Source organism: Centroberyx affinis, unplaced genomic scaffold, assembly GCF_046629955.1.
Source record: "Centroberyx affinis isolate AG114_WGS23_722 - 3 ecotype Tasmania unplaced genomic scaffold, CSIRO-AGI_Caff_v1 ptg005694l_1, whole genome shotgun sequence".
Classification (NCBI taxonomy): domain Eukaryota; kingdom Metazoa; phylum Chordata; class Actinopteri; order Beryciformes; family Berycidae; genus Centroberyx; species Centroberyx affinis.
The window spans coordinates 98530-122700 of NW_027282871.1; the positions used below are offsets into that span (position 1 = coordinate 98530).

A 24171-nucleotide genomic window follows, 5' to 3' on the forward strand; every position below is an offset into this window, starting at 1 on the left:
GCAAAGAACAAAACAAAACTTATTAATGACGGAAGAAAACACAAAGAATATAGACATGAGGATTAAATATTCCATTGTCTAGTGAATAAAGGCCAGACCATTGACGAATACAGCAAAACGGAGGAAGTCAAGGTATTTCTCTCCACCACAGGGGTTCCAGCCGATGTCAGGGTATCCTTTAGCCAGGAGCATTGGACAGCTTTGAAGTCCACATCCAGCCAAATACTTCACCACCTGGAGAGACATCAGTGAACACATGAGTAGTGAATAATTTGAGAGAACCAACACTACCAGTCAAAAGTTTGGAGACATGCATTTTTCTTTCTCTACTAAACATTTGACTGGTAGTATACTTGTACATGTTGGTTGTGTTTTACCATCTCTAGGTCCTGCTCTTGCAGAGCCAATGCCAACTCATTGTTGTCGATACAAGAGGCTGCAGCCACATCCAGGGGGGTGGAGCCCCGCACTCCTGAAAAAATTGCACGTAATGTCCAGTTTAACCACACACATTGTCCTCAAACAAATCAACAATAAAAAGTACAGGAGCTGAATGAAAACCCTCACCAAGGCCAATGCCGCTGTTCTGCAGGAGGTAGCTGAGGTGGTCAAACATAGAACGTTGATTCTGACGACTGATGCGACAGAAATAGCACAGAAAACGGCAACAGTTTGTCACCATCCGAGGGAATCTGATCTCCTGCAAGTGGAACAACACGTTATATTTGTAAAGTCAAGTAACATCTAAAACTAGATGGCACTCAGGAGAGTGCACACCTCCGCCAACGCTATGCAATTGTCAATATATGCCAGTTCCACATGTCGGATTTCCACCAAAAGTTAATAATTTGGCAGTGTGCCATGCCCCCTGTGGCCAATTGGTGTGAAAAGTTAAACATTTTTTTCCACAACCTTTCATGCAAATCCGTTCATAACTTTTGGAGTTATCCTCCTAACTGACAAACAGACAAATGGAACAGGGCTTGTAACACGGTAACATAAATCTAGTAACATAAGCACAGTCTCTCTGTACACTGAACATACATACAGTATGGTGAATTAAGTAGTGTACCTTTGAGTCCCCGCCCCCCAGTACATTGACCATGACCTCCATGACAGTTTCATGCATGCCCAGGGCTCGCATCAGGTTGGGGTGCTGGTAGAACACTTTGTTACTCATGATGTTCCTAACAAAGACAAAACTTAAGTTGACGTATAGTTTCTATGACACGCATTTATTCACTTGTTGGACTCAAGGGACGATACTTAGAGTAAAATCAATCTGATACCTACCCAATGCTCTGAATCATAAGCCTCTCCTCCTCTGGGCCCATCTGGACGATGAGCAGTGAGCGGATCTGGCCCAAGCACTCCAGCAGGTCTATGGTGTCCTGAATGGACACTGCGTTGATGGTGTAGGCCTTGGGCAGGGCCCGGATGAGCTCGCCCAGCCCATCATACTGCCTGTGCAGCAGGCTGAACATCATACGCACCAGCTCCGGGTTCTGGATGAACGACTCCTGGGCCCAGTGGATCATAGTGTGGGAAATCAGCTCCTGCAAGGTCCCTGGTAGACAGAGCGTATCATTAAGCAAAAAGCCACAAGAGAAGTAGTCACTTACAGTGATTGTAGAACAGCTAAGATGGGTTGTTAGGCATGATGCAAAGCCCAATGTGGAGTGCCAAAAGCCCTCTTAGCTGTTCTAAAAGTACTGTAAAGCACAGCACTGAGGGGATTGTTGCTTTTATACAACAGGGGGAACACATCATTGAATTAAAAAAGAAAGAGGATTCAATAAATCCTCTGTTTTTAATCTTTAATAGTTATACAGCAACAGTAATTGCAATTTTTCTGACAAACAATGCAGTTCTTGAATAGTGGCTAAACAAAGCTAAGTGACAAATAAGTACCGGTATGAATGGTGATTGAGCCAATCAGAACTGAGGACCAGAGCTATCCGTTTAATATTGTAAGAATAGATTGTTTTTCATTATGTAATATAATCTGCATTGCTACTATTTTTAAATATTACTGTGACATGTGTTAATAATAACTTGCATATCCATAATTAAGTGGCAATTAATGGCGGCTCACCAAGTTTTTTCTCTTCCTCTGGCTCAGGTTCCACCTCTACTTTCTTCTCACGGAATTTCTTCACCTTCTCCAGCAAACGGAGCAGCCGTCCATGGACAGAGGTATCTACCTCTTCCTCCTGCTCCTCTGCCTCAATATGTACACCTGAGGGTGAGGCGTAAAAGGAGATCAGCTTTCATCTGAACCTGCCATTCATAATATTATGGGATTTTGAATGCTGATAGATGAGGACTGACCACAGTGTGCCAGTAGGTCATTGTGAAAAGCCAGCAGAGAATCGCGGACTTCATCAGGAACGGGACACTCCTCATCTTCAGCGCAGTTCTTAAAGTTCATGAGCATGTTGACCTGCACAACAGTAAACAAGAGTACAGCCGAGCATGATTATTTTTACTTTTCACCTCACACATCACAATAAAAACGTTGAGTACAATGTACTCTGCTCCGTTCATATGTTCATACAGTCTGAGTGTACCTGTTCCTGTGGTGGGGAGCGGAATTCGCGGGTCTTGCGGGCCGTCTCAGCAGCACTCATGGTGAACGCCAGCATTAGTTCATTGTAGCGTTGCCTCTGGTTAGTCTGTATCTGGTTGACAAACTGGTCTGAAAAGGCAATGATGGCCTCCACTCTGTGACGCAGCTCACAGTCGCAGAAATACTGCAGTAGAGTGCACATCTGAAGGACAAAACGAAAGTTAATAAAGCGTGAGGATTTTTATTAATATTGACATTGACAGTATCATTGAAAAGGTGAGCTGTAATTTCATTGCATTGTCTCAAGAGAGCACCCGCACCTGCAGTTTGACAGACTCTGGTAGCTTCATCTGGAAAAGTCCTTCCTCTAGATGTTCTCTTTTTGCCTCGCCACCCGTCTCTCCAGATTTTGCCTCTTTCTCTGTTTCCTCAGCTCCCTTCTCTCCATTTACGTGCTCTGTCTCATCCACCATTTCTTTATCTGGCCTGACGGATTCTGCCTCATCCACTTCTTCCTCAGCCTCAAATTCATCCTCCTCTTCCTCAGCTATGCCTTCATCCTCATATTCCTCCTCATCTCCTTCCTCTGCTGCTCCCTGCTCCTCTTCCTTCACCCCTCCTTCTTTTATGGCTGCTTTCTGTTCCTTCTCTCCCTTCGACTTCCCGTCCTCCTCAGCAGGAGCCTCTGCCTCCTTGCCGCTGAAGACCGTTGGTTCAATCATCTTCAGGATATGCTTGACATCTTCATCGTCAAACACGCCCATGATGAGGAGGGTGCTGATGAGCTTGAGGATGGGAACAAAGTGGAACTCAACGCTGCCCCCTACAGGATCTCTCATGGCCTGACCTCCGTCCTGCACAGCTTCTGTCAGCATGTTCAGGGCCTTGGTCTTCAGCACCTGGGAATACAAGCAAACTCATGATTATTAGTGACATATGTTTATAAGGCCAATAGCAAATGTATTTTTTAAAAACTCGTTATTAGACATTTGCTTATGAGTTAAGGTCAAAATGCTTAATCTTAACTCGTTTTATACTGTTGTATCCATGCATATGTATTTGACTCACACTTTTGTTTGAGCTTGTCCTTAGCCTTTTGATATGTAAGAATCACTGTTTACTGTACAAATGCGACTTATCTTATCAATATTTCTACTTGTCTTTCATGTGAAAAAGTGGTTTCAACGTGGTCCTAATTTTTTATTTTATTGTATCCTGGTTTTAAACTTTGTGCATATTTTTTGGATGTATATTGTGGCTTAGCAGGACCCCAGGAAGAATAGCTATTGGGGATCCTTATCAATAAACAATAAACCAGAGCTCCCAAAATCACCTCAACATGCTCCACCTCACCTGTAAGGGGATGACTGGACTCAGGGTGTAGATGTCTGGGTCTGTTCCCACAAACCCAGTGGGGGAGAAATGCAGTTTGGGACGCAGACATGTGGTGAGGCCCACCCCGGGTAGAGCGTGCGATTTGTCCTGGTCGGAGTACAGGGTGATGCTGCGCGTCTCGTCTGTCATGGGAACAATGAATTCCTTGTTGGTCCCCAGGCGGTTCCTCTTGGCGGACTCCAGGTGCATGCTGATGAGCAGGTCGTAGAAGCCGCTCCTCATTGGTCCAGGTAGGTAGGTGTTCTCGATGGCGTAGAAGAGCTGCGACTCGTCCACGTGGCTGCAGAGCGCGTGAGCGACACGGTTGTTTCCCAGAGCACAAACCGAGCCATACAACTTCAGCGTATGGTAGTGGAACTTCAGCAAGTCCATGCGTTCAGACAGCTCCAGGATGTCAATACACCTAGATGAAATGCAAAGAAGTAAAAATTGCCCACTCAAAAAAAACCAACGTTCCAACAGAAGCTTCTTTCACACATAAAACCCATAAAATTGATATCTGAGGATCTCTCTTGTTTCCACGTCTGTCTAATTTGACATTTTTGTCACAAAAGTAAAGCTACTGCCGGTTGTATAGTGGTTTGTATTTTTCCCTCCTACAGTTCGACAACAGAGCGTCCTGCGTCAGAGCGTCCTTTCTTCACACATAGCATTAAATTTACAGAACAGGCTGCATGTGATAAAAGGGCTAGAGAAACACAGAGAAATGCAGCTCTGACCTGTTTTCCTCTGGGATATGGAGGGCCATCATGGTGAGAGGCTCCCCGCACTCCACCATCCAGCCCAGTCTCTCACTAACTCGCCCCGTGTCTGGGGCCAGGAAGCGGTTGGGCATGCGGCTCCAGATGACCGGGGTCAACATCTGGACATCCAGTCTAGGGGGACACTGGGGGACGGGGTTCTTGCGCTCACTCCGGAACATGGCTGCTGAGATCGGCATGATGTTCTGGCAAGATATAAAAAGAAACAGAAAATATCAATTAGAGTAGAAGGTTAAATAATTATAGTTGAAATTAGGACCGGGAGATAATTCAATATTATCGTTTATCATCTTTCAGTGGAATTGTATTGTGATGATATGGTGATTTTGGGATATCGTAATACACAATTCTTGCTGTCTAAATAGATAACAAGCAAATTCTATTTTAAAATGATGACAAAATGAGGTATGAAACATTTTAAGGAATATTATTTGGAAATTGCAGTTTTATTTGACATCACACTTAACATTACCATTCGGTTCAATGGGATGAACATGAATTTGATTATTTAACATGTGATATTGCATACGTGAGCCATATTGTGATATATCAATATTGAAAAAAAAAATATTATTGATGATTATCGTGATATTGATTTCAACCATATCGCCCAGCCCTAGTTAAAATCAGGTAATAGTATTGTTGATGCAGACAGTGTGGAGTGATTCTTTGTGACTGACCTTGAGCTTGCCCAGCTCAACTTGTATCATATTCTGATTGGATGGCAGGACAAAAACAGCTGGGAACAGTTTTGTGTTGGGCTCCACCTGAAAGAAGGGAACATTGCGTGTTTGCATTAAACAGTTGAAGCTGTTTAAAGTATGTATACCACATTTAACAGCTTTCCTGACCTGGTAAAATGTGTTGATCTCTTTTCCATTGGCAGTGAAAGTCATGAGTCCAGTGTCCAAGTCAATAAGACAGCCAATCACAAAATCCTCCTGACTGACCCGGGTCTGCTGGGAGCTGCTGAACTCCCCTCCCCACACCATGTAGCAGTTACTGCGTTTTATACTGAAGAAGACAGGAAAAGACAGAAACCATTATTCAAAGCTTGTGCATCATCTTTGAATGGAGATATATTTGCATCTAACGGGATCTTTATGTCTTCTGTCTACGAGAGTAACCTACCTGTCATGAATGTTGCCTTTGTCGTCACCTACAGTGACTGTTACATTTCTCACTTTGTTGAGGTCAAAATGAGGGTCATACTGGTGATAGTCAGGTGTGATCCAGCCGACCCAAACTCCACTGGGCTCCTGCCCCGCAAACACTCGCACAGAATAATAGTACTGGTAAAGGAAGGAAAGAAGGAAAAAAGTAAAGGACGGAAAGGAAAGGAATAAAAAAAACAATTTCAGCTGAATAAGTTTGATAAGTTGGTTGGGAGAGAGATACGTTTAAAATGATAAAGACAAGATAAAAACTAATAAAGGCCATGTGTTATGTATATTGTATATTAATTATTTGATAGTTAACAGTAAAACCTAAATCTAGCAGAGTCTATGAGTGAAGCTATATGACTCTAAATTACACATTTAATCAGTATAAATATATATGAAACAGTGACAGTCATACTGTGGTGGTGTTGAGGATTATATCAACGTCGTCACGGTCATCTGGCACCACATCCTCTACTAAGCGGGGCATGGTGGGAACGACAGGTGGCGGAGTGATTAATGCAGCCTTCTTAGCCTTGAAAAGGAACCTGTAGAAAAATCAGACAGTTACACACATTGTATAAGAAACTTTAACTACTGTGTTCTTTACCTGCTGTAGCCTAAACCTCATACATCCCCTCTCTACATGAATCTGTACAAACCCTTTCTTCTTGCTCTTCTCAGTTGAGGCATCCTTCTCATTCTCTCCATTTTTGATGGCAGGGATCTCCTTGGGCACAGACGCTTCTTTCTTCTCCTCCTCCTGCTCCTTGCGAGTAGCTGACTTCTTGAGCACCTCGAAGTCAGAGTTGGGGTCCACCTCTACCACCTCATCCTCGGGGATGGTGAGGGCGCGAGTGAGCGGAGTGGTCCCGGCTCGGATTTTGAAGGTCTCGTGAAACTCGACTGGCATGCTGAGTCTGAGGAACATCAGGTCTGTGTTGGCGTTCTGAGAACCGAAGGTCTTGTGGGTCACTTTCAGACAGGGGGCGCTGTCCACTGTCCCATCCACACGGGACACCTACAGCACAAAGGAAAGGGGGAGCAGTGATCTAGGGAATAGAACTCATCTGTAATGGGAAAAAAGTCATTAAAAACATTGAGTCGGCTAATGTACAATATAGTCTACCTCAATGTGGGGATGGTCAGTGGGCACAGGGATGAACTGGGGCAGGCTCTTGCTGAACCACATGGTAATGTCTCTTTTCATGTTGATAGCAAAGGGTTCAAATCCCTCCTGCAGGCCACAGATGGTAAAGTAACGCAGGCTGCTGACGTTCTGGCCCAGGTTGATCCTGCCAACTTGTGACATGCCCAGACTGCACACCGGAATGAAACCTGGGGAATGGTGGGTATACAAACATAGATCAAGAACACAAACCAAAATGCACTCATTTCATTTCATGAGTCACAGCTGTCCTTTCTTACCCTCTCCTATCTCTATATCCTTAAAGGCCATCTCTGAGCCGGAGTCACTGATCAACATCTCTCCATTGAGGGTGAACATGATGTTCATCTCAGTGAGGTCAATCATACAGCCGACCACGTCACCAGATTGCCACTGACGACCAAATGGCTCAGTTCCCACATGCCAACGTTGGGCCTGAAAAAGACAAAGATTCATGTTGGAATTTCGTAGCACGGAGCTGCCTGGTAACCTTCACATAGTAAGCAAATCAGGCCTAGCTCACACCTTGAAGCCGTTGAAGACATAAGCCAACTCGTCTGCGCCAAGTTCTGTGTCGGCGCGGACACTGGGTCTGGCCCAGCCCACTCTCATCTCCCCGACCGTCACTGCCTCAAACTCAAAGTACCACTTCCCCTGGGTGACAACGTAAGACTTCTCCGCTCTGAACACTCGGATCTTATCTCCACGGGAGCTGCCTGGCCCGTGCCCGCCTACATTAACACAAACACAGCAAGATTAAATAGAACAGCTTTAGATTCATATAGAGACAAACAGATTTCAAATATTAAATATAACTATTCCTGCCATCTTCCTAGCAGAAAGCAACACAGACTTACTGCTCTCCTGGTCAGGTGGCTCTATGTTGTACCCGTAGCCGATGAGAGTGCGAACAGCTGCACAAACAGTGTCTCTATTGGTCTTTTTGGTCTTTTCATCTAGTAGGTTGTAAGGAACCAGACGGGGATTGCGCTTGTTCATTATATCCTGTTCAAGAAAAGCAGTCATATATTGTAAACAATAACAAATGTAGAAATGGAATGCCATTCTGTCCAGAAAATATCTACAACACTTTAGTGCAGCCTGTTGCCCATCTAAATGTCTACAAATATATAAGTTTCACCTGACAAAAACACTGTGGACATTTATTAGTCATTATTAACAATACTGCTTCTTGATTACAGGAACAGAGAAATGAAAGATACCTGCATAATACTATACGTCCAGCCTTGGCGAACTCGATCTCTTGCCCACACATTGTGTCCATTTTCTGCGAGTCTCTCCACTAGAGTGTTCTGATTAGGGGTCAGCTTGACATGGTTGAGGTCCAGAGGGGCTGGCTTATACGCGCTGCTCTGCATGTAGCTGAGGAACACCGTCATGTGATCAGAGTGGGACCGAGAAGAGCCGTTAATTGTATACATGATAAAAGAGAAGCAGTGTTAAAAACGATTCAGAATAAATGAATGCTCAGCGGCTCACGTTTTGGGGAGCTTGATCCTTTTCAGATTCTCCTCTGCCTTCTCATCTCCCATTCCCACATGACAGCCCAGTGCCAGCAGAGTCCTTTAAAATGAATGACGCAGGAGAAATGAGAAATACAAAGAGAAGAAAGCATAATGCTGTTGAGTAAAAAAAAGCCTTGACTTACTTGAGTGTCTCCCCTGACATTGCTAAATTGTAATTCTTCTCTGGTTCGGGCAGACTCTGGAAATCTACCAGGCAGGGGTGCAGCTTCTTGTTGTCATCACGAAACTTGATATGGATGTAAAAAAGGAAAGTGCCAAGAATAGATTTGTTATTATAGACAGTTACCTTTGCTGTAGGTAAAGATGAGCAACATTAAAAACACTCACTGGTCCAAAGGTCCATCCTTGTTCAATGCGAGTAACAGCCCATAACTCATGGCTGTTTTCTGCTAGCTTCTCCCGAATGCGCTCCAAATGAGGAGGGAGTACAATCTGAAAGGATAATAAATTCAGTGCAGCAGACAAGAGGAAGATGAGAAAGAAGAGGCTTGTATAGGATTTTACCTGTACTGTGTCCACAGGGCAAGGAGTGAAGGAAGTATGTGAGAGGGACTGTGTGGGACCCAGCAGGTTACGGACACCGTTAAAATCATGCTTATACTCCTTGATGGGCTCAATCCGCAGACGATCCCTGGGCAGCACTGCTTCATGGCATGGAGCGTAGCCTGGGGGTGGGAGGAACTTAAAATCCCCATGACGCCCTCCAAGAAGAAATCGCACCCTGTGATGAAAGAGTAGAATATTAACATCAGTCTTAGGGCACTCTACTTATTAAAGAACAGATACATTCAGAATATCTCATTTTACACAACATGATACGGCTTCTGATGACTGGTTACCCTAAACTTACATATACATACAGTGGATTGGAAACAATATTTTACTTAATTTCATATGATTAATTAACATACTTCTTTGGTGCCTATTTAGGTTTAATTTTTGTATTTAATTTATTTATTATTATTATTAGTATTATTATTATTATTATTTTTTTTTTTATTTATTTATTATTAATTCATCTTGTGTAACTATGTCTATGTGTTTTTGTTGGATGTGTTTGTATAGCTGTCTGGGTTGGGGGGGTTATTGTGCACTGTTTTGTGTGATGTGCTGTTCCTTGTTTAAAACTCAATAAAAAGTATTTAAAAAAAAAAAGAATATCTAATTTTATAATTTACAGTGTCCTACCTCACGCCTGCAGAGAAGCTGACAGCAGGGAAGAACAGGCCGTCCAGGTTGAAGTTCTCGAACATGCCCTGTACAGGGTGCCCATTGATACGGAAGGAAATGCTGGGCACGCTCAGATCCAAGCAGCAGCTGATCACGTCCTCGGCTGCCAGGATGTGCTGATTGGGTGTGGCAACGTGACGTGGAACCCGGCCTGCAGACACAAACAGGAGTTCTGTTTGTAACATTTTATCTGTATAAATGCAAATCTCGTGGTCTTTGTGGAGTGTCAACACAAAACCACAAGATTAAATTCTTGAAAAAGGCACAAAGGTTACATTTTTAAAGGTTTAAATATTAATTTTGAGCAGATGTTGATGCTGTAAGCCAGATCCCAGCAACAGACTACTTCTAAATTCCACCCAGTTTACTCTACCTGACCAGAGGTGAAGTCCATCAAAGCTGTAGGAGTAGAGGTCGTCCCCAACCCCGTTGCCCCCCCAGCCTTCCCCTCCCCCTGGGTAGGGGCTGTAGCCCTCCGTCAGAGCCCAACCCACACGCAGGTGAAAGGGCTGAGCTGTCAGGAAGGGCTCCACCTGGTCCACCATCACCTCAAAATACCACTTCTTATACTGCGTTGATCCTTCACATGTTCCAAGGAAAATGTTGGGTCTCATGCTAAGGAAAGACAAAAAGAAGATAAATTAGGACTGCAAGCAGTCATGGACGGGGCAGATGTAGCGTAAGAGGAAAAAGAAAGTTACAACAAAGAAAGCACATTTACTCAGCATCACCCAGGACTCAAACTCACAACCTTTGACACCAAGGGCAAGTCATGAACTTGTTGAGCTATCTGAGAAGTGACTTCTCCACAGGCGGCTTCACACTATGACTGAGGCAACCAGCAGGGTGCATGATAAGATCTGTCCATCCATACAAAGGCAGATTTCAAACTAGTGTCAAATATTTGCATACTTTATCTAGACAACATAGAGATGTCTGTAATTTATTTTTACAAGGATTGAATGCTTCATAAGTGAAAAACTGATGTTTAAAGATGCTCTATTTTCCATTGACTACAATGGTTTCCATAAAGGCAGAATTCAAATATTTTTTTTTAAATTCAATTTTTGAGATGGAAGTCTGAAATTTTGTAAGTTTCATCTACCAAGACAAGAGAATATTTTCTATTTTTACATGAAGATTGGACATTGAGTAAGCAGCAATGGATGTGGATGTGTACCATTTGCAGTCAGACATTTTGATGAGCTGTGGGCTAAATTTTTGATTCAATGAAAACCCCCACAAGAGTTTTATTTGGGCAGGTCTAATGATGCTCTGTAGTGATTTTCATCTAATTTGTGCAAAGTTTGTGGGACTAGATTTAATTAGTTTTACAGTTTTTAATAAAAACAGAGTAGTGGACTTCATAATTCAGTATAGGTACCAGTGTATGAAAGTTTTGTCTTGTTTGGGCCGATAACCTCAGAAAAGTACAGAGCTGTATTGTTGATTTTTTAAAGTTTTAAAATTTAGACTGTTGCTGTAGCGCCACCATCTGGACTATTTGCCCCAGACTTTAGTGAGTGTCGTTTAGCATGGGACTGGAGTATGGGGGACTGGAGCTATGTGCCAAGTTTTTTTTTACTTTTCATGCATGGGAAGGCAGTTTTAGTAAGAAAGTATAACAATAATTCATACAAACACAATAGGGGCCCTAACTAGTACTGCAAGCAGTCATGGACAGGGCCGGGAGATGTAGCATAAGAAAGCTCATTTACTCAGTATCACCCAGGACTTGAACTCACAACCTCCAGCTGTGGACCCCTAAATAACTTAGAGCAGTTATTTAGCTACAGCTACTAGGCTACAGCACACAAGAGACAGCAAAGTATTTTACAGGAGTTTCCTATTTCAAATTGACCGACCTGGTTACATAATTGATAATGTTGGTCTGAAGCAGGAGGTCACGACCTGGAAGCAGATTCTCTGTGATGAGATTCTGGTTGGATCTTACAGCCACACCGTTACACACACAGAGGGAGCACAGCACATCCAACACCTAGAGAAAGCAGGGAAAGAGCAAACCCACGCAGCTTGTTCTGGTGCTGTTTTGCAACAAAAGATGTGCAGCATGGCGTTGAAATACAAAAATTGCGAAAAGGCACCACACAGTCTCCTACACAGGCTCAAAGAGAGAGTATTCTAAAAGTTTTCCCAAGATGCTCAGCATACAGTATCACAAGTTACTTACCTTATGATTGCGTCCGTGCTTATCCAGAAGAGAGATGATTGATTTGATATGATTCTCCTGGATAATGTTCAAGACTTCTGGACTCTCAATCAGAACACAGTACAACACCTCCAGGATTCCTGTGATAAGAATGACACAACTTGAAATACATAAACAGCGGCAGTGCATGTGTTTGATAGGATACAATACAATATGATATGACACAATACGATACAGTACACAATGAAATATGATTTATTGTCACAAAGGGAATTCGGTTTGCAAGACCAGAGCAAACTGCAAGGTGTACATCACTCACATTAGTAAGCAACATACAAGCTTTTAACATTCACAGTTATGTTGTCAATCTATTTTTGCTTTTGTAGAGGCCAGCACAGGAAACAAAATGCACATCATACACAGTCAGCAGTCTATAAAACAGAGAGCAGCAACTTAAACAACATTTACCAGCTCACAATATACAGTGTTATCAATGAAAAGCTACACTACAGAATGCACGACCATGAGCAGCATATAAAAGGACATGAATAAATAAAAAATGGGAAAAATGTAACAAATGATGGAAATTAAACTTCTGAACATCTTAGAAAGCCACTGGGAAGCAACAGAGTCATACCTGAAGACGCCTCCAAACGGTCCAGTTTACTGACCAGCCAGTCCAGGTTATCACAGAAGAGGGCGCAGTTGGCACGATTACCTCTGATCAAAGAAGCTTCATAGAAGAACACAGACAGAGAAAGAAAAAAATGTTTAGTACATCATATTCATAAACAAGAAAAGGTTACTACAGATACCAAGAATCATAAAACATAAAGGCTCTTACATCTGAAATCACCAATCAGTGGACAGAATAAATCATTAGAGGAACATACCCAGTAATTCATACAGTAGATTTACTATCTCCTTCCATGATTCTGCAGCTTCCTCCCCGGCAAATTCAGAGAAGTGGGCTGCTGTGTTGTAAACATTGAGCCGATCAACACAGTCCAGAACGAGTGTAATCATGCCCTGTTATAGGGAATAGAGGAAAACATAGAATAAAGACTTATGAATACAAATATTACATGTAAATACAATCTAGCAGACAGAATTCACATCAAAATGCGCAGATTTTTCTTATGAATAGTCATTGCAGGACCATCTGACCTCCTCTTGGAAGAGGTTCTGTCTGTTCTTGAGGGAGCGGAGCTTGAACTGTTTCTCCTCATGCTCCAGTTCCTCCTCAGGGGGTCGGAAGTAGAAGATGAGGTCCTGCAGGGAGAGAACCACCGAGTCCATAGGCAGAGACGGGGGGCTGGGAGACTTGTTCTTCCCACTCAGAGCATCTAGACCTCTGGAGACACACAAAGAAGATGCAGAGAATACTGTATAAGTTTTGACTTGAAAATGAAAATGAGTTTTGAAAATTAAATATGCCATTTAGCAAAACTTTGAGAAAAATATGATTGAAGTGCTACTTGATGAACTGGTTGAAGAGGCCTGTTGTGCTGTAAATCATTCTAGCGGCCTGGGACTCTTCTGTCTGGGATCGAGCCACTGTGAGGGCATCATCCATGTGGCCTTCTTTGTGGAGGATGGCCTGATGAGTGAACAAAAGAGCTCTTAAAACACAGCTTAACACACAATGCTCATACAAGCTGACTTTAAAAAATGTGGAGAAGATCAGTCAGACAACTCACGTATTGAGCACAGACAAATGTAAATACAGATTTTATTTTGGCGTCAAGGCTCTGTTTTGTATCACTCCCTGTGAAGCACAATTTAAAGGCAGCCAAAAGCGAGAGCAGGGAGAGATCAATTAGTCATTAGTCATTTAGCTTTTTGTAGACACCTTGCTACACAATTCCACCTTACCTTCCTCTTCAGAGGCCCCAGACGGGCAGATTTGGCATCAACAGCAGCATATGTCAGCCAGAGGCCCGATGAAACATGCTGTACGAAGCACATGGACTCTCCATACTTAATCTCAGGTGTGCCCATGCCTTCCACATCTCGCTTCTGAGCAACTTCAATCTTCTCCTGTAGTTTGGAACATTATAAAAAGGAAAACAAATTGAAAAAGTGTCTTTGTTGTAAAGTTGGTGAGAATATCTTCTACTACAGAATGGACTCTCATACACATAGCAGCCTCCTTTTTTATGTTAAAGTTGAAGGTTTCCTGGTAGAGCTTGATTTGCCATGACACTTGACCTTTGAAATTCGGAAGCAGAAGGCAGACATCTTGGAGTTTGCTTTCTCCGGGTCGACCACCAGCAGTCCTTTCTCTTCATCCAGACAAAGGTATCTGCCTGTCGTTATGTGACGTATCCGGAAAGACTGGCCCCATTTAATGTGACTGCCACTCCACCTACACAGCAAACAGGCACGAGTGAATGAGCATCAGAATACTGTAACGTCAGTAAAAGTGTATGTTTGTAATCCATAGGTTGGTAAATACATGGAAACTAATTAATACACTTACCCAATACGTAGCGGTTCAAGTCTCCATAAGGATCGAGCATGACTGCATACAGCCCCTCCCTCATAATGAGCAACTCTGAACAAAACAAAGAAAATGTGTGGCTTGTCAGTGATATGTGGCATGGATTTGGAAGATAATATTTGATGTTGTGTACGACAAGCCATCAAAGATTGTTGCTCACCTGCGCTGGTCATCCCCTTGGTCAGCTGCTGGGATGGCCAAACACTCATCCATGTGACCATGGAACAGCCTGAGCACATAGCCTCCAATCAGAAACCCTGCAGGAGAAACGTCACATTGCTAAGTGAGAGTGGTTGAGTTGGTGGAGACTTTTTTTTGTGAATGAAGGAGGGGGAAAAAAGACAGACCTTCAGCTAGCTCACATCCAGACATCACAGGGTTCATCGTCCACAGTGTCTGCATGAAGGAAGCATCCACCATCAGGTCACCGCTGGCATAGGAGAGATGCTGAAAAGAGAAGAGGTGGTAATGTTGGTAAGATGATTCATTCAACAAACTGCCAGTTAAGGTGCTCTAAGTAAATTAAATCAGGGTTACCAGGTATCTCTCTGAGGACACACTGACAAGAATGAGGTCATCTCCCACCCTGACCTTCTCCCCTTCAGACCTTTGTTTGGAGGCCGGATGAATCGTCCACCAGCATGCCTCTCCTGTGAAAGACAAAGGCGTTTAGGATGCAGACACCCACCCCATTGCGTGTGGGACGTAGGGGGCAGTAAAGTTCATAGCTACCTGTAGAGTCCTCCTGCAAGCCCACATCAAAAGCCAGTTTGTCCGTCAGCGAGCGGGAAGTCGTCAAACAGCACAAGTACTGCAGCATAGAGAGAGAAATTACAAATCAGTGTGTTGAAGTGACACACGCTCCAAACAATTTAGAGCACAATAGACTGTGAAGTATGAATGTGAACTGAAGTATGAATGTGCTAACCATGCTGGAGTGAGTGTGCTTCAGGAGGATGGCGTGTCCGTACAGCAGGGTTCGGTGGCCCCCACCCTGTGATGACTGGCAGAGGAAGGCAGACACTGAGTTACAAAGGCCAATTACACAGAGCATTGTTCACTTCTCTTTTATACTTGGAAACAGGAGTGAGAACTTGCAAAGCGACAACTTTATTTGGAGAGCAGCAGGGAAAAGTTACAGACTCCGAGCATGTGCTGAGATAAGAGGAATAAAAACAACAACCATGTCTCATAACTGTCAACACAAGCAAGGGGTAAGTGAAAAGGAAAGAAATGAAACAATCTCAAAACAAATGAAGTCAAATGAACAAAATGCACCAAGATTAAGTTACATTATACTGAAAGTTATGATTGGAAAAAGCAAAACAGAACGTACCACAATAACTGTTACTTAAAATATTTTGTTATTATGTCATTATTAGTGTTTTCACATCCACTGTCAACACTGTTATTGCTCTATTTATTATTTGATCATAAGACAAAAAACAGCAAGAGATAAGCTGATTACATCACAGATTTACAATGGTACCCAGGACAGGGAAGTGGGAGTACAGAGGTTAAACAGACGGGACATTTTTTTACTGCAGAGAGATTTTTCCTATGCTGATGTTAGCAGCCCTTATTTTAATTTACTTCAATGCCACTTGGTATTTCCACTACGATAACACTGAGGTGAGGAAGTGAGGTGAGAGAGATGAGTAAAATGCGGTTATGCCAGGAGCATTCAGTGAGAAGGAGAGGACTCTCAGGCTGGAAAAGAGTGAGGAAAAAGGGGGAAATTTTAAGGGAAGGAGACAGGGGTGAATGAGCAAACGTACCCATTTGTCCAAATCGACTGCCTATGGTTGGGCAGGTGGGAGAGTGAAGGGGGCATGGGGCGTGGAGTCAGAGAAGAAACACAGTGAAGTTCAGTTGCTAAATGAACAAGACACCTCAAAAGAATCGTAAAGACGTATGATATTTTACGAACCACTCTAAAATCTGTTTACTATATTATACATATCATGGGTACATCAGATGCAAAAGAGGCACTTCTTCACCAAACGCTGGTTTCCCTCTGCTTGTCTCTCACCTCATCCAGAGAAGAGTTGGACAGCATCTCCTGTAACGCCCGCACAGACAGGGACTGCTCCAAAATGAAGCAGCAGATAGCCAAGTCTGGAGGGACATTCTGAAACACAGGGCATCCATCCAATGAAACTGATGAATAGTGGAAATGAAATTCTCAAGGTAACTATATATAAGGTATGAAGTAGGGCTGCAACTAACGATTATTTTCATTGTTGATTATTCTGTCGATTATTTTCTCGATTAATCGATTAGTTGTTCGGTCTATAAAATGTCATAAAATGGTGAAAAATGTTGATCAGTGTTTCCCAAAGCCCAAGATGACGTCCTCAAATGTCTTGTTTTGTCCACAACCCAAAGATATTCAGTTTACTGTCATAGAGGAGTAAAGAAACCAGAAAATATTCACATTTAAGAAGCTGGAATCAGAGAATTTTGACTTATTTTTCTTAAAAAATTACTCAAACCGATTAATCGATTATCAAAATAGTTGGCGATTAATTTAATAGTTGACAACTAATTGATTAATCAATTAATCGTTGCAGCTCTAGTATGAAGTGTCATTATAGTACCTGAGCGTTGGAGGTGGTCTCGAGGAAACAGAGACGATTCCCGAAGCCTTCACATGACAGACACAGCTTGATCTGTTCTTTTAGAATGGAGGCGGTGCACTGCAGCACAACCTGATCATCCTATAAAGACAAAAGAAGCACAAAATGAAGTAGCAAGGTGTTTTTTTTTGTTTTTTTTAGCATCAGCATTCACTCAAATTTTCTGAAGGTTGTGTGGCAATTATACCAGAAAATCAAACCAGGCATTTTAGCTACACTAGGATCTTTCAAGACTACTTTCAAGCCAAAGAACTAGAACCAGGAACAATTTGACAATAAAAAAGTATCCTATACCTCTTTTCAAAAGGAAAATTGCAGATTTTCAATTGTATCCCAGCTTTAATCTAAAGGCATTCTGTGCGGTTTAAATTAAAAATGTCTATTACATTTCATAGGTTGGTGCATTCAACCTGCCAGTCGTGACTTTGATAGGTCAAACCCATATGACGTATATTTGCGAGAGGTAGAGTTACAGGCAAACCTATTTTAGAGGGAGCTAAGTGGCGGAGCAAGGGAGCAGTTAACAAAGGAATACAGACAGTGCAGATGTCTAATTTTATTTCTGTGATTGATCACCAGATAACTGAGAGTTTTGAGTTAGACCAACATTGTGGCCAATGGGAACAACAGCAACTCAGGATATTACATAAATAACAGAACCTGCACACACAGCTGCTCCTCCTCGTTAAACAGCTCCCATTCCTAACCTTCACTTCGTTTCTTCTTTGTTGTTCCTCTGTGTCTGTCGCTGGCCCACCACTAATCTCCCCGCCTCTCTGGCTCTGGGTCGCCCGCCACTCCTCCCTGGCCCTCTATTTCAGGCCCCTGCACCTGCTGTTAACACATTCCCCTCTGGAAAGCACCAGATATCTGAGATTGGACGGCCCAGAAACACTGGCCCACATTGTGCGGCTTCAATAACCCAATTAGTCGGCTTGCTGAGACAGAGAATATTCAAAATTTCACTTTGAATCACCGTCCATGCTCAGCTGGTTATGTTTTCATCTGTAAAAATGCTTCTGGTTCATTCCCTTATTCAAGATACATGCCAGTCAGGAACAAAATAGCATATAAATTAGCAACATACATTGTAGAAGACCATACAGTACAATAATTCACATATAATGGAAGGAAACAAGGTGAGACACGAAGTACGAAGAGTATTTGCTAACATTCATTCAGTCATTTTAGCACTGGAGATATAGTTGAAGTGAGTGTCCAGCAGTGTATCAGGTTAGACTATAAAATAATTTAATTTGGCTTGTGCATTATTGTGGTTATTTCTGAAGCTATAAGGTAGCAATAGATTGTGCAAAATGATAATTATTGACATTCAAGGGAAAGACTTATTATACTATCTGTCAGATATCACATTTTTTATAGTGGACTTAAAAATGAGTGCAATCAATGTTGATATATAATGAAATATAATGCAATATGACAGTAGACAATTAAAAACAAAATATAAGCCCCAAATCTGCAAATTGATCTTTCGACTCTCAACTTATAAATTGATGTAATTTGATAATGTTGAGCCAGAAAATATCCCTTTTTTGGGAATTTATACTGAGGATTACAAATTAAAAACTTCTTGATGTGGGAGCAAAGCCTTGACCCTACCTAGAGTTCCCACATAGACTATATTTAGCGTTTGTATTATATAGCATTGAAAATGTGTGACTGCAAGTATCAAAATCTGCACTGCTTCACATCCTATCTGGATGATGTTTCCACAGATCAACTGATACACTCACTGTCTCAGCAAGACCCACCTTAGCTCAAGTGTAGTGGCCATGAAATGAAGCAGTTCCACCTGTATGAGATGTGTTTTTCTGTAGCCATCTGATATTTATACCACACTTGAGCTGAATCTGAATTTGTATGTGCAACTTAATGTGGAACACATTATGAGTTTGACACAGTGAGTGGTTCGGGGACGTTCACGTATTTTTTTACCATCAAGCTCTTGTCCTGATGGTGTGGTGGACAACTCAGCCACCACATATAAATTAATATATCAGAGCAAAACATTTAAATAACGATACACCACTACACAGTAGATTGAAAGTCAAGTCAATAGTTCAGCAACCACTAAATATAACCATCAAATTGAAGCCAAAAATACAACTGATAGCACCGGCTTCTTAAGAACCATTCAGCAAAATTCAGAAACCATATGGGCAACCATCAAACAAATTAACAATACCACTATAGCATAATGACAGAAATAAGTTTTCAATTGTGTCTTACACAACGTCAATTTTGTTTTCTCAAACTCCAGAAAGGAAATAAAATTGTCCACACAGTTGCTTAATGTGCCAGGCAGTTGTACAGTATGTAGCTCTTTATCAGGGGGGTGAATGAATTGTACAAGAGGCACTTGAGCTAATGCTAATGAGGTAATTAATTAAGCAAATATTTCCATGTCAACATTATTGTCTTCAAATAACACATGGATGATATCAATATAATCTCCAGATCTTAAATTAAGGAGTTATAGTAGTTTCAAGAAAATCAGTTTTTCCTCATTAATATGCAAATTTATGCAACAAGGTTCTCCAAAACTCTATCTACTCTATAGGGGGAATCTGGTGTGTGAGTATGAAATTTCTGTCATGTATTGTTCTTGAGTTACTGTGTTCACAAGAATGTGTCTACAGACAGACAGACAGACAGACAGACAGACAGACAGACAGACGTCACCATGACTACATAATGTCCCACATACCATGTACCACGGTGGGACATAATAAAGGTTTCAAGAAAAGTGTTATCCCATGAGAATGAAACTGATGGAAATGGTGACAGATATATATATATTTTTTTTCATTTCACAGACCGAGGGACAGAAACAGTCAAGTGGGTATATAATTTACCAGTATGTGTGAGAAATACTCATTTAATACTAATATTAAGTGTAAATCCAGTGTGGAAAAACTCCAATGTGAAAATGTAATGTTTTTCTTGACAGACAACAAAAGAAAAATTGATGGTAGAGTTGGTAGATGGTAGTGTTGGTGGTGTTAAAGTAAGTAATTCAGGCTACTCCATGTGTTTTGCAGCTATGTGGTTATCAAATATTCCAAAACACAGACGTTTCCAGAAGCCTTATAATGAAAGAGCTACTACAGGAACAGTCTGGACAAAATCTTATAAAAAAAGAAGGCGTTGTCACTAGTATACTTTCGGAGCTAAGTTCCCACATGGACTGAAGTAAGCAGGTGCTGAAATGGGCCGAGCCTTGAACTTGCTAATCCCCACATAGTAAATATAGAACTCAGCAGACTTCAGGATGAACAGCAGCAAAGTGACGAATGGCCAGTACTGACACCTCGACTTTCACGATTAACAACTAACATTTTGATTGAGTTTCCTCTTGACTGAGAGCAACATATTTATACATCTTCCTCTACACACATACACATCACAGCTACAGTTACATTACCATACTGTCCTGCTGTATGTGAATATTACAGTATTGTTTTACAGCAATATACTGTACTCAAATGCTCTGTTTCAAATTAGAAGACAATTCCACTTGAAGACATGCATTTCCTGGACTGATATATGTGCTGGACTAAAAATGTAAAAAGACTCACATTCCACTCAGCCAATGCTCATCTACATTTTAAGTAAAAAGTGGCCCAGCAAAGCTGACCCAGCAGTCCGTCTTTGTGCTAAAAGAAACACAGGGCGTGCGTTTCTTTTAGCACAAAGACGGACTGCTTTCAATGCCTCATTGCTGTCTTGCAGCCTTTGGCACAGAGCTATAAAAAGGAGTGCTATAGCTCAGTAGTGAGCAATCCAGCTAAAAATACTCAGATATAAATTTAATATTTCACACCCCTTGGTGTGTGAAATACAACTTAATACAACTTAACACATAGAATTAGCCCAGTGAAATGTGACTTCAAATTTTACTTGGTCTCTTAGGATTGTATTGTTATGTTATATTGTGAACCAATTATTATACATATTATTAATATTAATAGGTTTATATATTCACTCCCATCCTGAGATAACAGGGTAAAAAAAAGAGGTAAAAATTTAGATAACTGGAAAAATGTTGTGATTCAGATCATTCCAGTGTTCAGAAAACAGGTTCAGGTTGGTTCAATACCAAATGTATCCATGTCTGAGATATAAGGTAGCCAATGTGTGCTGAGTCATGACTGCCTAAGGCCCCAAGTGTATCTTAAAGCTGCACTAGGGCAAGACTTTTATGTAAAATACACCCGTCTTATCAGGTTATACCACAAACTGGGGCTACAACACAACAAATTGCCCATCACCAGTAATTGAGACCCTGTACATTCGCCACATTATGCCCAAATGAAGTGTCAGGAATGGTCACTGAAGAGAAATATTGTCCACGCACAGGAAGTGCTGAATCAAAACTTAAGAGCGAAATACAAAACGTTCTACTGAACAACTGAGAGCGAGCGCTCCGTCCAGAGAAAGCCGGACTCACCGACAATGGACAGTACCAAAAGACTTTTCTCCACCTGCACCAGCCACTAGAAAAAGAAATTTAAGTCTGAGGACCATGTACTGATCATGTCACATTACATGATTTCTGTCCTTCAAACGTTCAAAACGGTTATCACTTGCTGTCACTTGAAGCAGCCAAATTGTGTTTAAATTGTGCCTTAAATATTTCAAACCCCATGAAAATCACCACCTTTGTTATGGGACAAAGGAACAGGCTCAGAGGTTACTGTGTCATCTACATCAAATGTGGCAAATTGTTGTGGGCTCTCACTGGGTTTAAGGTAAATTGTCAGATACTGACATAGGACCCACATCACAAATAGTGATATTATACTCCTGAAAATCCACCCAAAATCCAAACTCAGTTGTTATTCCTAAACAGTTCAGTCAATATTTGTCAGCATGAACAACTTGCCAGACACAATAGGACCAAGGATTTAATCTGTAATGTCATCAAGAGATAAAACATGGAGGTGCTGCACTGACAGTAACTTGGGGACTGATTCTGTGGACTCTTAAAGTGTTTGTTAAAGTATTTACATCCATATCAGCTTTATTCTATTGTAGTGCGAACAAATACAAACCAAGAATAAATGCTATCAATGGTTCCCTCTCACAGATTTGTCATCCAGCGAGTCTGGCCTGCCTCCAGTCTCGCCTCGGGAGAGACTTGTTCAAGTTTACAAATCTAGACTAAACTCTCACACACACTATCTGAAAGTATAATAGGAATAAGATCTGAACTCTGTCTTTGGGCTGGATTTTCACTTTAAAGATTTAACCCAGGCATGACAGAGGTTTTCTGTCATTGTAAGTGTGTAACTACTGATTTCAAAAAATGTGAAAATGGCTTAAATCTCACACAATGTTGACAATATATTCATTGTTTTATTAACTGTCATCACAAATAAAAATCTGGTGCCACTGTCAAAATGAGACAAATACTGTCATCTAATTGTATCTAATTGCTTTCCTTAATCTGCCATATACCCATGTGTTAACCGTTACTTTGCACCAAAGTTGTCTCCTCAGTGACACAACAGTAACATATCATGTACCCACGGGGATATAAATAGATAACAATGCCGAAAAAACCAGCCACCTGTCCTTGTCAGTCTGTGCCTGCCACAGTCTACGTAAAGAAAGTCACTAATACAGTTGGTCTTATTATATAGGTTGGCCTATTCTCTATCCAGAAGCAACCATTCAACATAAAAAGGGTTATAACTGTACACTGTTAAGTAAAAAAGTAAGGTTACCAAGAGTTTTATACACTGCTGAAGCCAATTTCCAGGATACTATTTGAGAAAGAGAAGACAGCATCACTTACCGTACGCAAGAACTGAATCTCTTCCTCTCCATCTGCACCTTCTGCCATCCTGTCAAGGCATTAGAGGCTAAACCTTGCGAGAGATGGGAAAATGACCCGTTGTTTCTCACTCCTGTCACTCCTCTGTGTGTGGGCGTGCGGCGGGACAATGTTGGTGTGGGTTTCTGAAGGACAGTGTGGGTCCTGTGCCTCTCTCCGGCTGTGGTATGGGGCAGGGGGATTGACAGTTAACCCCTGTTCATTACAGCATCAAAAAGAGGTGGAGCGAACTGACAAAGTTGCACCAGCAATTAAAATGTTACTACTAGGCCATGGCATCTGGACAGCTGGTCTGCACTGTGCTGTACATGGTTGCACTTAAGTGAGATGTTAAATATTATAAGGTGAAAACTCTAATAAAGCTATAACAATTGAAAAATAGCTTTGAAAAAAAAAAATCTGTCTATATTCTAAAAATAGACTGAACTGACAGTGTTTTTACTTTTCAGTCTAATTCAACCTTAGGAGAATAAGGATGAACTTGACAGTCTTGGTTCTTGGTACTTATCATCTGCATTGACTTAAGCATTTCATTTACTAATTTTACTGAGTGATTTTATTTAGATCTAGGGTTAGGTTAAGAGGTTACAGGGTAACACCTAGGGGCCCAAATAATGTAAAGTGTTTTACAAATTATTTGTTAAGGTATATCAATATTATATATATTATTATATATATATATATAAGATTTCTTACAAATAAAGAAACATATCATCATCAACATAAAATTAATAAATGATTAAAAACCATACATTACAGCATTGCAGCATTTACGGTTGATTCATGAACAATTTACCATCATTTATTAATTGGTGTTTAAGATAAGATAAGATTTTTTTATTTTATTTTTAAATGTGTCCTGTGACAGGATTCAAACAATTAATGAGATACTATAGGCTTGTTCGGTTTAACATCTAGGCCTATTCCAACAGGCTGCTCCCTGTTCCTCCTGTTAACAGAGCAGGAAAGAAACATACTGTAAATGCAAAGCAGTGGTGAAATTTAGAGTAAAATTGAGGAGAGTATACCTACAATTTTAATAAATGTCATGACTGTCAACCAGCTAACTGTATGAAGCCTGACTGTAGCTAGCTAAATGTTTAGCTCTTTTCTTTGGCCATCCAGGATGTTACTCCTCACCTGCTGCTCCTTGCTCTGATGTCCCCTGT

The 24171-nt window shown here is 41.4% G+C and overlaps 1 protein-coding gene across 1 annotated transcript in view; it reads right to left on the reverse strand.

Moving 5' to 3' along the window:
- Positions 1-23011, reverse strand: part of LOC139667667 (ryanodine receptor 1-like) — a 60309-nt gene extending 37298 nt beyond the window's left edge. Inside the window, exons 1-46 of the mRNA XM_071547151.1 lie at positions 22964-23011; positions 17104-17223; positions 16536-16634; positions 15432-15506; positions 15236-15314; positions 15041-15153; positions 14851-14950; positions 14664-14760; positions 14483-14557; positions 14212-14368; positions 13876-14040; positions 13479-13600; positions 13168-13354; positions 12894-13029; positions 12638-12733; positions 12022-12140; positions 11696-11829; positions 10204-10445; positions 9789-9981; positions 9105-9321; positions 8928-9032; positions 8723-8826; positions 8554-8637; positions 8277-8436; positions 7901-8058; positions 7579-7765; positions 7314-7488; positions 7015-7223; positions 6548-6906; positions 6304-6433; positions 5857-6017; positions 5577-5739; positions 5406-5492; positions 4684-4910; positions 3923-4367; positions 3270-3468; positions 3079-3158; positions 2890-3006; positions 2571-2771; positions 2332-2443; positions 2096-2239; positions 1294-1567; positions 1073-1187; positions 568-700; positions 378-472; positions 99-234 (exon numbers count right to left, since the gene is read on the reverse strand). Of these exons, the coding sequence (XP_071403252.1) occupies positions 99-234; positions 378-472; positions 568-700; positions 1073-1187; positions 1294-1567; positions 2096-2239; positions 2332-2443; positions 2571-2771; positions 2890-3006; positions 3079-3158; positions 3270-3468; positions 3923-4367; positions 4684-4910; positions 5406-5492; positions 5577-5739; positions 5857-6017; positions 6304-6433; positions 6548-6906; positions 7015-7223; positions 7314-7488; positions 7579-7765; positions 7901-8058; positions 8277-8436; positions 8554-8637; positions 8723-8826; positions 8928-9032; positions 9105-9321; positions 9789-9981; positions 10204-10445; positions 11696-11829; positions 12022-12140; positions 12638-12733; positions 12894-13029; positions 13168-13354; positions 13479-13600; positions 13876-14040; positions 14212-14368; positions 14483-14557; positions 14664-14760; positions 14851-14950; positions 15041-15153; positions 15236-15314; positions 15432-15506; positions 16536-16634; positions 17104-17223; positions 22964-23011 (6934 nt within the window). The remainder of the gene's footprint in view (positions 1-98; positions 235-377; positions 473-567; positions 701-1072; positions 1188-1293; positions 1568-2095; positions 2240-2331; positions 2444-2570; positions 2772-2889; positions 3007-3078; positions 3159-3269; positions 3469-3922; positions 4368-4683; positions 4911-5405; positions 5493-5576; positions 5740-5856; positions 6018-6303; positions 6434-6547; positions 6907-7014; positions 7224-7313; positions 7489-7578; positions 7766-7900; positions 8059-8276; positions 8437-8553; positions 8638-8722; positions 8827-8927; positions 9033-9104; positions 9322-9788; positions 9982-10203; positions 10446-11695; positions 11830-12021; positions 12141-12637; positions 12734-12893; positions 13030-13167; positions 13355-13478; positions 13601-13875; positions 14041-14211; positions 14369-14482; positions 14558-14663; positions 14761-14850; positions 14951-15040; positions 15154-15235; positions 15315-15431; positions 15507-16535; positions 16635-17103; positions 17224-22963) is intronic.
- Between the last annotated feature and the right edge of the window lie 1160 nt (positions 23012-24171).